The sequence below is a fragment of the Mustelus asterias genome, chromosome 15 (assembly GCF_964213995.1).
Source record: "Mustelus asterias chromosome 15, sMusAst1.hap1.1, whole genome shotgun sequence".
NCBI lineage: Eukaryota > Metazoa > Chordata > Chondrichthyes > Carcharhiniformes > Triakidae > Mustelus > Mustelus asterias.
Window position 1 is genome coordinate 3,616,478 of NC_135815.1, and position 15,355 is coordinate 3,631,832.

At 47.8% G+C, this 15,355-nt stretch overlaps 1 protein-coding gene across 5 annotated transcripts in view; it reads left to right on the forward strand.

Annotated features, from left to right (window-relative positions):
* phactr2 (phosphatase and actin regulator 2) overlaps nucleotides 1–15,355 on the forward strand; it is a 246,128-nt gene that overhangs the window by 84,983 nt on the left and 145,790 nt on the right. For 2 of the 5 annotated variants that reach the window (XM_078229378.1, XM_078229381.1), the window contains exon 1: nucleotides 7,246–7,574. The exons of 2 other annotated variants lie outside the window; for them this stretch is intronic. In XM_078229378.1, the coding sequence (XP_078085504.1) occupies nucleotides 7,532–7,574 (43 nt within the window). In that variant the 5' untranslated portion in view covers nucleotides 7,246–7,531. Of the gene's footprint in view, nucleotides 1–7,245; nucleotides 7,575–15,355 lie in introns of those variants that run through there. One more of the 5 variants, XM_078229380.1, reaches the window with a different exon arrangement.

Here is a 15,355-nt window from a genome sequence, read left to right on the forward strand (position 1 = left end):
GCATATACCTCCTAACTCAACATGTTTCAGTGACGCTTTTCTCTGCCCAAGTGCAACCCCAATTAATGCCCATCCCCTTCCCCCTCCTCCCACCCCCCCACCCCCCACCCGACCTCCCGCGTATAACTAAACACAATTTTTTAATAATGATTATCAGCAGTGTATTGGGTGCAATTCTGAACACTGCACTTTGGGAGGGATGTCAAGGTCATGGAGGTAACATTGGCCATGAGTTACACGTCTGGAGCCGATCTAACTCTCTTCTGAAATCGCCCAGTGAATCAGCAGCACAATAGGCAAGAATTAGTTACAATGTCCTTCTCTGGGACTGTCCAACATCAAACCTAATTCCACCCTTGTGTAAACTGGCATATTTGATGCAACTGGTACATGAATAAAGGGTCGAAGAATGCGAAGGGAAGGGGACCTACGACTTGAGGGTTCCAATGATTTTGATTTGATTGTGCATTTTCTGGAATGGGGCGGCTCCCATTGAGTGCTGCCCCCTACAGCCCGGGAGATAAGTGCTTTAAATTTCCTGTTGCAGAGCATCCTTCTCCCCACTGTGTGTTGTCACCAGCTGTCGTGAGATTGTCCCCACAGAGAATCAGGAATCAGAGGGTCTGAGCAGGAATGGGGGGTGAGGTTGGGGGAGAGGGGGGGGGGGTGGTTTCTGTGATATGGCAGCGAGATTCTCTAACTGGGGGTCCCTGTCAATTCATACAGACACCAGGCAGTGAAGTAGGAAACCAGTCACCAATCTTCTAACTGTGCTAAATTTAATTAAGGAAGAAACGAGGGGTTCCTGGGGCCAGATTCAGGCTCCAGGCCTGATCCCAGGCCTCTGTCTCTGGGCAGGAGTGGCCAATAGCCTGGGAGCAGTTTAGACACCCACACCCTTCCATCTGTGTTTGATGATGGAATTGACAGCAAATTACACCCATTGGTGTTGGGGTAACTTCACAAGGTGCTGATGGCTGAAGAGACCAAACTGTGAGGGGCAGGTTCTAACTCCAGTGTATCAGGTGTTGTTGTTTCTGGTGTTGGCACCTGTTGCCAAGCTGTTGATCAAGGTGGTACATGCCAACACATAGGTGAGATCACCTTTACCCTCTGTCATCAGTTAATGCCTCCTCAGTCCAAGAATCAATGTTTAGGGTCTTCATGTCACACATGTCCGTTCCTCCCGAACCAACATCCAGTGTCCCAGAACTCTCTTTATACCCTTTTTTCCGAAACAAAATAAGAATGAATACCTTTCACGCGTGTGCCTTTAACTTTAATAATAAATATACGGTTACCCGTGGCATCTCAGTTTCTCCTCTCCCCCACTCTCAGGTTCTCCTTTTCTGTTGTTCAGAGGAGGCCGTGTGGTTCTTACACAAATAACTGTGAAACCACGAGCAGAAATCACTTATCTTTGAGGTGAACTCCAGAACATTTGTTGAAGTCACATGATCGGGTACAACATGTGCAGATGTCATGTGATCAGCGTGTCAAATGGCCAGACCACCAGGACAAGAGTTGGTAAGCCTCCCCAACATGGCTGCCAGATTTCAGTGGTGAGCGGAGGTCAGGTCCACGGAGGAGAGAGGAGGGAACTCATCACTGAGCAACTTCTTTTGCACACTCCAACATCCTGGTCGAGAAATTCTGCCACTTCATACCTGAGATTCAGGCACTGAGCAGACTCCTAACTCTCTCAAAGTACAAAGAGCTGAAATTGGCAGCAAGTTAATCGGTGCTTAGGCCCCGAAATGGCTGTTCAGTCCATACAGCATATTCAGTTAAATAGCACGATGCTCGACTGAGGCACTCTGAGCAATAACTGGCCATCAGGAAAATCAGGCTTCCCTGCGAAACCACAGCTAATGACAAACACCCCCTCTGCACCTCACGTTCAAAGCCCACCAGCCACCACGGGAAGGCCCTTCTCTCCCCACCACAGTTGACATTTACCTCCCAACTCATCCAGACATCTGCTCTCCCCAATCACTACTCACCACTTCCCTCCTCCCGACCTGATTGCTTGATCCTTCTGGTGAATACAAATCGTACACAATCTCTCCTCCCCCCCCCCCAACTCTTCCTCCTTCCCGATCCCATTCAAACATTCACTTGGGAGAGAGACAGCTTTCTGGCCTCTTGGGGAATCCAGCAATATGGGAAGTGGTCAGGAACATAAGGACATAAGAACTAGGAGCAGGAGTAGGCCATCTGGCCCCTCGAATCTGCTCCGTCATTCAATAAGATCATGGCTGATCTTTTTATGGACTCAGCTCCACTTACCCGCCCACTCACCATAACCCTTAATTCCTTTACTGTTCAAAAATTTATCTATCCTTGCCTTAAAAACATTTAATGAGGTAGCCCCAACTGCTTCACTGGGCAGGGAATTCCACAGATTCACAACCCTTTGTGTGAAGAAGTTCCTCCTCAACTCAGTCCTAAATTTGCTCCCCCTTATTTTGAGGCCATGACCCCTAGTTCTAGTTTCACCTGCCAGTGGAAACAACTTCCCTGCTTCTTATCTATTCCCTTCATTGTCTTATATGTTTCTATAAGATCTCCCCTCATTCTTCGAATTCCAATGAGTATAGCCCCAGTCTACTCAGTCTCTCCTCATAAGCCAAACCGCTCAACTCTGGAATCAACCTAGTGAATCTCGTCTGCATCCTCTCCAGTGCCAGTACATCCTTTCTCAAGTAAGGAGACCAAAACTGTACACAGTACTCTAGGTGTGGCCTCACCAGCACCTTATACAGCTGCAACATAACCTCACTGTTTTTAAACTCCATCCCTCTAGCAATGAAGGACAAAATTCCATTTGCCTTCTTAATTACTTGCTGCACCTGCAAATCAACTCCTTGTGATTCATGCACAAGGACACCCAGGTCCCTCTGCACTGCAGCATGCTGCAATTTTTTACCATTTAAATAATAGTCCATTTTGCTGTTATTCCGACCAAAATGGATGACCTCACATTTACCAACATTGTACTCCATCTGCCAGACCCTCACCCAATCACCTAGACTATCTATATCCCTTTGCAGACTTTCAGCATCCTCTGCACACTTTGCTCTGCCACTCACCTTAGTGTCATCTGCGAATTTTGACACACTACACTTGGTCCCCAACGCCAAATCATCTCTGTAAATCGTAAACAATTGCGGTCCCAACATAGTAGCTGTGAGGGACAGCTCGGTGGATAGGATATTGGTATGTAGATAGGCTGGAAAATTGGGCGGGGATCCTGGATTCAGGATTCAATCCTGGACCGGGGAGCGGCGCGGGCTTGGAGGGCCGAAGGGCCTGTTCCTGTGCTGTATTGTTCTTTGTTCTTTGTTCTTTGATCCCTGAGGCACACCACTAGTCACTGATCGCCAACCAGAAAAACACCCATTTACCCCCACTCTTTGCTTTCTGTTAGTTAGCCAATCCTCTATCCATGCTAATACATTATCCGTAACACCGTGCACCTTTATCTTATGTAGCAGTCTTTGGTGCAGCACCTTGTCAAATGCCTTCTGGAAATCCAGATACACCACATCCACAGGTTCCCCATTGTCCACTGCACATGTAATGTTCTCAAAGAATTCCACCAAATTAATCAAACATGACCTGCCCTTCATGAACCCATGCTGCGTCTTCCCAATGGGACAATTTATATCCAGATGTCTCACTATTTCTTCCTTGATGATAGATTCAAGCATTTTCCCTACTACAGAAGTTAAGCTAACCGGCCTATAGTTACCCGCCTTTTGTTTACCTCCTTTTTAAAACAGTGGCGTCACATTTGCTGTTTTCCAACCTGCGGGAACCACCCCAGAGTCCAGTGAATTTTGGTAAATTACCACAATGTTAAGGCTGAAGACCAGCTGTGATTGTATTGAATGGTGTAGCAGACTGGAGGGGCCAAATGGTCGACTCCTGCTATCTCTTATGTTCTGAGGGCCACTCCTGGCCTGGTCTTCCATTCTTTAGCTGCTGACTTGGCGATGATGACACTCAAGACCCAATAAATATCTGGGGCTCCCGGGGCCAGATTCAGGCTCCGGGGCTGTTCCCAGGCCTCTGTCTCTGGGCAGGAGTGGCCAATAGCCTGGGAGCAGGTTAGACATCCGCACCCTTCCATTGGTGTTCGACGATGGACATGACAGCAAATTTAATCCATTGGCGTTGAGGGAAATTCACAAGGTGCTGATGGCTGAAGAGACAACCCGAGAGAGGCAGGTTCTAATGCCAGGGCTGCGTGTATCAGGTTTTGTTATTTCTGGTGTTGGAACCTGTTGCCAAGCCGCTGATCAAGGTGGTATATGCCAGCACACAGGTCACCTTTACCCTCTATCATCAGTTAATGCCTCCTCAGTCCGAGAATCAATGTTTAGGGTCTTCATGTCACACATGTCCGTTTCCTCCTGAACCAACGAATACCTTTCACCCGTGTGCCTTTAACTTGAATAATAAATATACGGTTACCCGTGGCATCTCAGTTTCTCCTCTCCCCCACTCTCAGGTTCTCCTTTTCTGTTGTTCAGAGGAGGCCTTGTGGTTCTTACACAAATAACTGTGAAACCACAAGCAGAAATCACTTATCTTTGAGGTGAACTCCAGAACATTTGTTGAAGTCACATGATCGGGTACAACATGCGCAGATGTCATGTGATCAGCGTGCCAAATGGCCATACCACCAGGACAAGAGTTGGTAACCCTCCCCAACATGGCTACCAGATTTCAGTAGTGAGCGGGTTTCAGGTCCACGGAGGAGAGAGGAGGGAACTCATCACTGAGCAACTTCTTTTGCACACTCCAACATCCTGGTCGAGAAATTCTGCCACTTCATACCTGAGATTCAGGCACTGAGCAGACTCCTAACTCTCTCAAAGCACAAAGAGCTGAAATTGGCAGCAAGTTAATCGGTGCTTAGGCCCCGAAACGGCTGTTCAGTCCATACAGCATATTCAGTTAAATAGCACGATGCTCGACTGAGGCACTCTGAGCAATAACTGGCCATCAGGAAAATCAGGCTTCCCTGCGAAACCACAGCCAATGACAAACACCCCCTCTGCACCTCACGTTCAAAGCCCACCAGCCACCACGGGAAGGCCCTTCTCTCCCCACCACAGTTGACATTTACCTCCCAACTCATCCAGACATCTGCTCTCCCCAATCACCACTCGCCACTTCCCCCCTCCCGACCTGATTGCTTGATCCTTCTGGTGAATCCAAATCGTACACAATCTCTCCCCTCCCCCAACTCTCCCTCCTTCCCGATCCCATTCAAACATTCACTTGTGAGAGAAACAGCTTTCTGGCCTGTCGGGGAATCCAGCAATATGGGAAGTGGGCGAGAAGTTGAGGCTGATGATCAGCTGTGATCATATTGAATGGTGTAGCAGACTGGAGGGGCCGAATGGTCTACTCCTGCTATTTCTTATGTTCTGAGGGCCCCTCCTGGCCTAGTCTTCCATTCTTTAGCTGCTGACTCGGCAATGATGACACTCGAGACTCAATAAATATCTGGGGCTCCCGGGGCCAGATTCAGGCTCCGGGGCTGTTCCCAGGCCTCTGTCTCTGGGCAGGAGTGGCCAATAGCCTGGGAGCAGGTTAGACATCCGCACCCTTCCATTGGTGTTCGACGATGGACATGACAGCAAATTACATCCATTGGTGTTGCCGGAACTTCACAAGGTGCTGATGGCTGAAGAGAGCAGTCTGTGAGAAGCAGGTTCTAACTCCAGTGCCACGTGTATCAGGTGTTGTTGTTTCTGGTGTTGGCACCTGTTGCCAAGCTGCTGTAGCCACTGATCATGGTGGTACATGCCAGCACACAGCCTTTACCCTCTGTCTCCCAGGTGAGCGAACCAATGTCTTGGGCCTTCCTGGCACAATTGCAAATGTCCTTGAAGCAGAGCTTAAGCCGTTCTCCCAGTCACCAGGCTCCAGCTACCTCACCTGGGTGGGTATGTGTCTGTCGTCCCTCCCAACCCAAGCCGGTGAAGTGGCTGCTGCTTCTTGAGTGGCAACATACTGTCAAACCCACCGGAAGATTAAAAAAAACAGTGAAAATAAGAATTTCACAAACACTTTTTTAAAAAAATAATTTGAGAAGCTTTGGAGCAGGCAATTGTTTTTAAAAAGCACTTTATTGTCAAATGAAACTTCTCGTTACCTTTGCTGGTAAGTTCTGCTCAGCCAGTGCTGAATTTATTTTACTCTGTTCCCTCGATAGCAGCAAAAGAATATTTCAGCTCCTCCATATGAAATGGGTAGCACGGTGGCACAGTGGTTAGCACTGCTGCCTCAAAGCGCCTGGGTTCAATTCCAGCCTTGGGTCAGTGTGTGGAGTTTGCACATTCTCTCTGTATCTGAGTGGGTTTCCTCCAAGTGCTCTGATCTCCTCCCACACTCCAAAGATGTCCAGGTTAGGTGTATTGGCCATGTTAAATTTTTTGATTTGATTTATTATTGTCACATGTATTAACGTACAATGAAAAGTATTGTTTCTTGCGCGCTATACAGACAAAGCATACCGTTCATAGAGAAGGAAATGAGAGAGTGCAGAATGTAGTGTTACAGTCATAGCTAGGGTGTAGAGAAAGATCAACTTAAGGCAAGGTAAGTCCATTCAAAAGTCTGACAGCAGCAGGGAAGAAGCTGTTTCTTGAGTCGGTTGGTACTTGATCTCAGACTTTTGTATCTTTTTCCCGACGGAAGAAGGTGGAAGAGAGAATATCCGGGGTGTGTAGGATCCTTAATTATGCTGGCTGCTTTGCCGGGGCAGCAGGAAGTGTAGACAGAGTCAATGGATGGGAGGCTGGTTTGCGTGATGGATTGGGCTACATTCACAACCTTTTGCGCCTTAGTGTCAGGTGGATTGGCAGGGTAAATAGGGGATAGGGCTTGGGTGGGCTGAATGGCCTCTTTCTGCACTGTAGGGATTCTATGAAATGAATCTATTTGTACATAATGAAATTTACCTTTTTGGATCAATTTTTAATTGTAGGGGTTATAGAATCTCCTTTTGCTTTTTAAAAAAACCTACCTTTCTCTCCCCACTCCCCCTCCCTCTTCCACTGCCACCCCCTCCAAGTTTATTTCCCCACCGGAGTACAAGGGACAGATCCTCAGAAGAGAAATTGCCTTCCAGCAATGCTGTACTAGCTTGGGACTCCCTCCCCATGCCCTCTGACCTCTGCGAGTTAATCTGCATAGAGGAATGACAAGCATTCTAGCTGAACAGGAACAGACGGGGTTTGCAGAGTGAAGCAGCAACAGGGCTGGGTGTGTGCTTTGGGGAGGGGGAGAGAGAGTGAGCTGGCAAAGTTTTCAATCAGTATTTGTGTGTGTGTGCGAGAGAGAGAGAGAGAACGAGCTTTTGGAACAAGCTCTGCGGAAAAGAAAGTGAAATGAACTGGGGGTGTCTTGATGGGTGGAGGAGCTGTGGCTGTACAGTGTCTGGGACGGTGCTGACGATTTGCTGACTTCATGCGAAAGAGGATAAAAGGTCCGCTGTTGGAGCAGGAAGAACATGGGACAGACTTCAGTGTCGAGCTTTAATCAACCCGTGAACAGTGAGTAAAACTGTGGCCGGAGCTTTGTGTGGTTCAGCCGAGACTGTGCAGGCAGGTCTGGCTCAAATGAATGGAGTTGCTGACTTATTTTTGTTAGAAAAGGGAAAACTAATCTAGTTTTCCAGCAAAAATCAGTTCAAACTCTGATTTTCTCTTTTAAAAATTAAAGCCATTCATCAAATGAAAGAAATTCAAGACTTGAGGTGGCTTTAAAGTTGCTTTGAATATCATGCAAAGAACATCCTCTTGTCTTTCTCTGCTGTCCATCTCTGTCCTGTATCACTGTCGACATTTCACTTTGCAGTATCCCATCTCCTCATTGTGTTGAACCCGCAGAGTGAGAATTAACCCTTACTCTGCTGAATAGCCCAAAGTCTCTCCAGCAGTTTGCTGGAGTGAGTTCTGTAGCAGATACCTGTTGCCTGGACTGAAGAATGTCTTCCCTTTTCACTCTCTCTGAGACACCGATCTCTTGACACCAATCACACTTGCTCCTTTTTTCCTTAACTCCTGTGGAATGGAGTTGGGATGAAAAATGTGAGTGAGTTGCAATGGCTGGGGGTGAGGTGAGTGCAGCAGTCCCGGCGATTGAGGGGAACAGAGACTGAGTTGTTCCTGGTGAGGTGGGGATGTGGCAAGGGGCACTGAAGGGTGATGGTGGGAGTGAGGGAGCTGCTGGCAGAGGTTTTACTTTTAAACCTCCGTGACAATTACAAGGGGGCACAAGTTCAAGGTAACGGAGGGGGAAAGGTTCGGAAGAGATGTGCGAGGGGAGTTTTTTACACAGAAGGTAGTGGGGGACCTGGAATGCACTGCCAAGTGAGGTGGTTGAGGCAGATACATTAGTGACATTTAAGACTTATCTTGATAGGCACATGAACAAACAGGGAACAGAGGGATATAAGCGACTGGTTAGATAAGTAAACGTGATCAGCACAGGCTTGGAGGGCTGAAGGGCCTGTTCCTGTGCTGTACTGTTCTTTGTTCTTTGTCATTGAGAACAACAACAGCAGAGGTCAAGGGCTGGCTGCCTCACCAAGAGGGTAGGAATGGGAGGGGGCCATCCAGTCCCTCAAGCACCTTCCATCAGTCAGTTAGAGCACAGTAGTTTGGTATCTACCTGCCTTGGCCCTATCTCCCTCACTGCCCTCAACCAATAAAAATAACCTGGGATGGGAGCATCCACGGGAAGCTTCAGTGACTGAGAAGTATTGGAACGTTCAGGAAAGAATCTTAATAACCCTGAAGAAGAAGCAACATTAATAGTGACAGAGGCTCGAGAGGAAGCAGGAACTTAGTCTAGTCAGGGAAAATGAGAAGTTAATAGAGAGAAGTTACAGTCAGGTCGTCACACCAGGGCCACAGGAGGAAGGCACCTGGGTTACGGTTAGGAAGGGTAAAGGTCACGTACCAGAGAGTATCCCAGTGGTTGTCCCCCTTAACAGTAAGGGATGGGTGTCAGGTGGCAGAGAGGAGGGGAGAGAGCAGTCAGTGATGGTATCCCCTGTGGTTGTCCCCCTCCGGAATAAGTATACCATTTTGGATACTGTGGGGGGGGGGGGCAGGGGGGATGACCCTCCAGACGTAAGCCACGATGACCAGGTCACTGGCACGAAATCGGGCTCTGTGGCTCAGAAGGGAAAGAGGGGAACCAGGAGAGCAATAGTAGTGGGGGATAAAATGGTTAGAGGCACAGACAGGCGGTTCTGTGGGCGTGAACGAGACTCCAGGATGGTAGTCTGCCTCCCTGGTGCCGGGGTTCTGGATGTCTCTGAGCGGGTAGGAAGCATCCTGAAAGAGGCGGGTAACCAGACAGATGTCATTGTCCACATTGGTGCAAATGATGTAGGCAGAAAGAGCAGGGAGGTCCTGAGAGAGCAATTCAGGGAGTTGGGTAGGAGGCTGAAAAGCAGGGCCTCTAGGGTAGCGATCTCTGGATTACTCCCAGTGCCACAAGCTAGTGAGGCTAGGAACAGGGAGATTGTACAGCTGAACGTGTGGCTAAAGGACTGGTGCAGGAGGGAGGGTTTTGAATTCATAGATCACTGGGAAGTCTTCAAGAGAGGATGGCACCTGTACAAGAAGGACGGGTTACACCTAAACTGGAGGGGTACGAATATCCTAGCTGGGAGTTTTGCTAGTGTGGTTCGGGTGGGTTTAAACTAATATGGCAGGGGGGTGGGGATCAGAATAATAGGTCAATAAGCATAGAGGCTGGGGACGAGGTTGGGGCCAAGACAAGGCTATCTAAGAGGAAGAGCATTCTGGGGGAGGATGACCTCAGTGGGCCTGGAGGTCTGGAGTGCATCTGCTTCAATGCAAGGAGCGTTACGGGCAAGACAGACGAGCTTAGAGCCTTAATGCTTGCGCGGAACTTGGATATGGTTGCAGTGACGGAGACTTGGTTAAAAGAAGGACAGGACTGGCAGCTGAATATTCCGGGGTACAAGTGTTTTAGGCGAGGCAGAGGAGGGGCGAGGAGAGATGGGGGAGTAGCAATGCTGGTTAGGGAGCATATTACAGTGGTACAGAGGGTGGACAATATGGAAGGGTCAGGTAACGAATCACTGTGGGTGGAGCTCAGAAACAGGAAGGGCGCAGTCACTATGCTGGGGTATATTACAGGCCTCCCAACAGCCCACGGGAAGTTGAGGAACAGATATGTAAGGAGATTCTGGACAGGTGCAGAAAAAATAGGGTTGTTGTAATGGGAGACTTTAATTTCCCTCACATAGACTGGAAATCGCTTAGGGCTGGGGGCCTGGACGGGAAAGAATTTATAAAATGCATATAGGAAGGCTCTTTGGAACAATATGTTGACAGTCCAACGAGAGAGGGGGCTTTACTGGACCTAGTATTGGGGAATTAGCCCGGTCAGGTCATCAAAGTTGCAGTAGGGGAACATGTGGCAAATAGTGACCACAATTCTGTAAACTTTAGGATAATAATGGAAAAAGATGAGTGTTGTCTTATGGGTAAAGTGCTGAATTGGGGGAAGGCTAACTACAGCCTGATTAGGCAGGATTTGATGGCTGTTGATTGGGAGAGGCTGTTCGAGGGTAAATCCACATCTGGCATGTAGGAGTCTTTTAAGGAGCAGTTGATAGGACTGCAGGACAGGCATGTGCCTGTAAAGAGGAAGGATAGGAAAGGTAGGATTCAGGAGCCGTGGATAACCAGTGAAATTGTGGGTCTAATCAAAAAGAAAAAAGAGGCATACATGAGGTCCAGGCAGCTAAAAACAGATGGAGCACTGGAGGAATACAGAGAAAGTAGAAAATAACTCGAACAGGGACTTAGAAGGGCAAAAAGGGGTCACGAAATGCCCTTGGCAGACAGGATTAAGGAGAATCCCAAGGCATTTTATACATACGTTAGGAACAAGAGGGTTGTTAGGGAAAGAATCGGACCTCTCAGGGACAAAGGAGGGGATTTATGCTTAGAACCAAAGGACGTAGGAGAGATCCTAAACAAATACTTTGCATCAGTATTCACAAAGGAGAGGGACATGCTGACTGGTATTGTCTCAGAGAGATGTGTTGACCCGTTAGAAAAAATCTCAATTACAAGGGAGGAAGTGTTAGGTTTTTTAGGAAACATTAAGACAGACAAATCCCCAGGGCCGGATGGCATCTACCCTAGACTCCTCAGGGAGGCGAGAGATGCAATTGCTGGGCCTCTAACAGAAATCTGTCTCTTCACTGGATGCAGGTGAGGTCCCAGAGGATTGGAGGATAGCAAATGTGGTCCCGTTATTTAAGAAGGGTAGCAAGGATAACCCGGGTAATTATAGGCTGGTGAGCTTGATGTCCGTGGTAGGGAAGTTGTTGGAGAAGATTCTTAGAGATAGGATATATGTGCATTTAGAACTGAATAATCTCATTAGCGATAGACAGCATGGTTTTGGACGAGGGAGGTCATGCCTCACAAATTTGGTTGAGTTTTTTGAGGAGGTGACAAAAACGATTGACGAAGGAAGGGCCGTGGATGTAGTCTATATGGATTTTAGTAAAGCGTTTGACAAGGTCCCTCATGGCAGGCTGGTGCAAAAGGTTAAATCTCACGGGATAAAAGGTGAGCTGGCGAGATGAGTGGAGAACTGGCTTCGCCATAGAAAGAGTTTTAACAACACCAGGTTAAAGTCCAACAGGTTTATTTGGTAGCAAATACCATTAGCTTTCGGAGCGCTGCTCCTTCGTCAGATGGAGTGGAAATGTGCTCTCAAACAGGGCACAGAGACACAAAATCAAGTTACAGAATACTCATAGGAATGCGAATCCCTACAGCCAACCAGATCTTTAAAATACAGAAATGTGGGTGGAGGGAGCATTAAGCACAGGTTAAAGAGATGTGTATTGTCTCCAGACAGGACAGCCTGCAAGTCCAGGAGGCAAGCTGTGGGGGTTACTGATAATGTGACATAAATCCAACATCCTGGTTTAGGCCGTCCTTCTGTGTGCGGAACTTGGCTATCAGTTTCTGTAAGAAGTCTCACAACACCAGGTTAAAGTCCAACAGGGTTATTTGGTAGCAAATACCATAAGCTTTCGGAGCGCTGCCCCTTCGTCAGATGGAGTGAAAATCTGTTCTCCAACAGTGCACAGAGACACAGAAATCAAGTTACAGAATACTAATTAGAATGCAAATCTCTACAGCCAGCCAGGTCTTAAAGGTACAGATAATGTGGGTGGAGGGAACATTAAAGGAACATTATCAGTTTCTGCTCAGCGACTCTGCGCTGTCGTGTGTCGTGAAGGCCGCCTGGAGCAGCGCTCCGAAAGCTAATGGTATTTGCTACCAAATAAACCTGTTGGACTTTAACCTGGTGTTGTTAAAACTCTTGCTGTGTTCACCCCAGTCCAACGCCGGCATCTCCCCATAGAAGACAGAGGGTAGCAGTGGAGGGGTCTTTTTCCGGTTGGAGGTCTGTGACTAGTGGTGTTCCGCAGGACTCTGTACTGGGACCTCTGCTGTTTGTGATATATACAAATGATTTGGAGGAAGATGTAGCTGGTGTGATCAGTAAATTTGCGGATGACACGAAGGTTGCTGGAGTAGCGGATAGTGATGAACATTGTCAGAGAATACAGCAGGATATAGATAGGCTGGAACATTGGGCGGAGAAATGGCAGATGGAATTTAATCCAGATAAATGCGAAGTGATGCATTTTGGTAGATCTAATGTAAGGGGGAGCTATACAATAAATGGCAGAACCATCAGGAGTATAGACACACAGAGGGACCTGGGTGTACAAGTCCACAGATCCTTAAAGGTGGCAGCACAGGTGGAAAAGGTGGTGAAGAAGGCATATGGCATGCTTGCCTTTATTGGACGGGGCATAGAATATAAAAGTTGGCATATGATGTTGCAGCTGTATAGAACGATGGTTAGGCCATATTTGGAATACTGCGTCCAGTCCTGGTCGCCACACTACCAGAAGGACGTGGAGGCTTTGGAGAGAGTACAGAGAAGGTTTACCAGGATGTTGCCTGGTCTGGAGGGTCTTGGCTATGAGGAGAGATTAGGTAAACTGAGGTTGTTCTCCCTGGAAAGACGGAGGATGAGGGGCGACCTAATAGAGGTGTATAAAATTATGAAGGGCATAGATAGGGTCAACAGTTGGAAGCTTTTTCCCAGGTTGGAGGCGACGAACACAAGGGGTCACGGGTTCAAGGTGAGGGGGGCAAGGTCCAACACAGATGTCAGGGGGACGTATTTTACACAGAGGGTGTTGGGGGCCTGGAATGCACTGCCAAGCAAGGTGATTGAGGCAGACACGCTGGGATCGTTTAAGACTTATCTAGATAACCACATGAACAGACTGGGAATAGAGGGATACAAAAGAATGGTCTAGTGGGCACATCAGTGGCGCAGGCTTGGAGGGCCGAAGGGCCTGTTCCTGTGCTGTATTGTTCTTTGAGGGGAGATGGAGAGATTTCCTTCTCTATGAACAGTATGCTTTGTCTGTATAGTGCACAAGAAACAACACTTTTCACTATGACAATAATAAATCAAATCAAAGATTTCAAGTGGAAAGGGCTGATTGTCAGCCAAACACATCCTCTCCCTGGCCTGAAGGAGTCTAATTGGGTCACAAAGAAATCTTACCCTGGGGAGGAAGTGGTGAGGGAACGCTTCTTTGTTTTGAACAGAATTGCGTGTTTCCTGGGTGTTCAAAGTGAGGCAGGTTCGGGAAGAGCACTGCTGAGTAAGCGCAGACAGGGGTGCCTCCGTTCTCCTGAGGAGATAGAATGAGCTGGGGGAAGGGATTCCCTCATCTGAGTGCTCAAGGAAAGGACGTTTCTTAAAGGGGTGATTCTGCTGCATTGAGGAATGTTTCTGGGGTGTTTGTCCTCCTGAGTTTTGATGGATTGTTAGGGAGGTTCACGTTGACATACGATGTCTGTAGTAATGACTGGAAGGAGGGAAGTTTGACTTCCTCCTGATATTGTTTGTTGTAATTTGGTTAGTTTCAGTTGCCGTTAATTTGTCACCTTTGGTTCCTTATCCTGTCAGCACGGTCACTGATTAGTCCGGGTGTCATTGGAACCTCCTTTGTATAAAAGTCAAATATAATGTTATCCTGGGATCTTCTGTCTGTGTTGCCAACTGCCCCCCCCCCCCCCCCCGCCTGACAACTCGATAATTTATTTCCATGTTGGCTCGTTATTTGAGGAGGCCATTTGTCCCATCACCCTGGCCTTTGCTAGCCCCCCCACATCGGAATTGTAATTCCATTTCTGTACTCTTTCTTCAAACACCAGACTGGCTCAGTTGGTGACTCTGTCTTGTGGACTCAAATGCCAGTCCTGAGACTGAGCTTGTGGAGTGTCCCATCAGCTTTCTGAAGTAAATGTAAAAAATTTCACATTGTGAAGAAGATCTCCCAGTTTCCTGGCCAGTATTTATCCCTTGGACAGGATCATTCGAAATGGGTTATCCCATTGGTCTTTGTAGAATTTGTTGTGGGCAGTTTGGCTGCTGTGTTTCCTGGAGTGACCACATTTTGTAATTTCAGTATTTGCCTTGTCTCAGTGGGTGACATGTTCACCTCAGAGTCAGAATCCTGTGACTTCAACTTACATTCCAGAGGCAATATCCAGGCTGACACTGCGACTGTACTGAGCCCTAAAGTATGATTTAAAGGCAAAAAAGTGGGTGGGGGAGGGGGTATCTCTCCCAGAGATTGATCCCTTGACCAAAAATCACAAGACAAAATACAGATAGAATCATAGAAACCCGACAGCGCACAAGGAGGACCATCAAGCCTGCGCCAACAACAATTTCACCCAGGCCCTACCCCCGTAAACCCCACGTATTTACCCTGCTAATTCCCCTGACACTAAATGTCAATTTATCATGGCCAATCCACCTAACCTGCACATCTTTGGAGCGTGGGAGGAAACTGGAGAACCTGGAGGAAACCCATGCAGACCCATGAAGAACATGCAAACTCTACACACAACTCCACACAGGGTGGCACAGTGGTTAGCACTGCTGCCTAACAGCGCCTAGGACCTGGGTCACTGTGTGTGGAGCCTGTATGTTCTCCCCGTGTCTGCGTGGGTTTCCTCTGGATGCTTCGATTTCCTCCCACAGTCCGAAAGACGTGCTGGTTAGGTGCATTGGCCATGCTAAATTCTCCCTCGATGTACCTGAATGGGCGCCGGAGTGTGGCGACAAGGGGATTTTCACAGTAACTTCATTGCAATGTTAATATAAGCCTACTCATGACACTAATAAATAAACTTAAGAAGGTCACCCAAGGTCAGAATTGAAC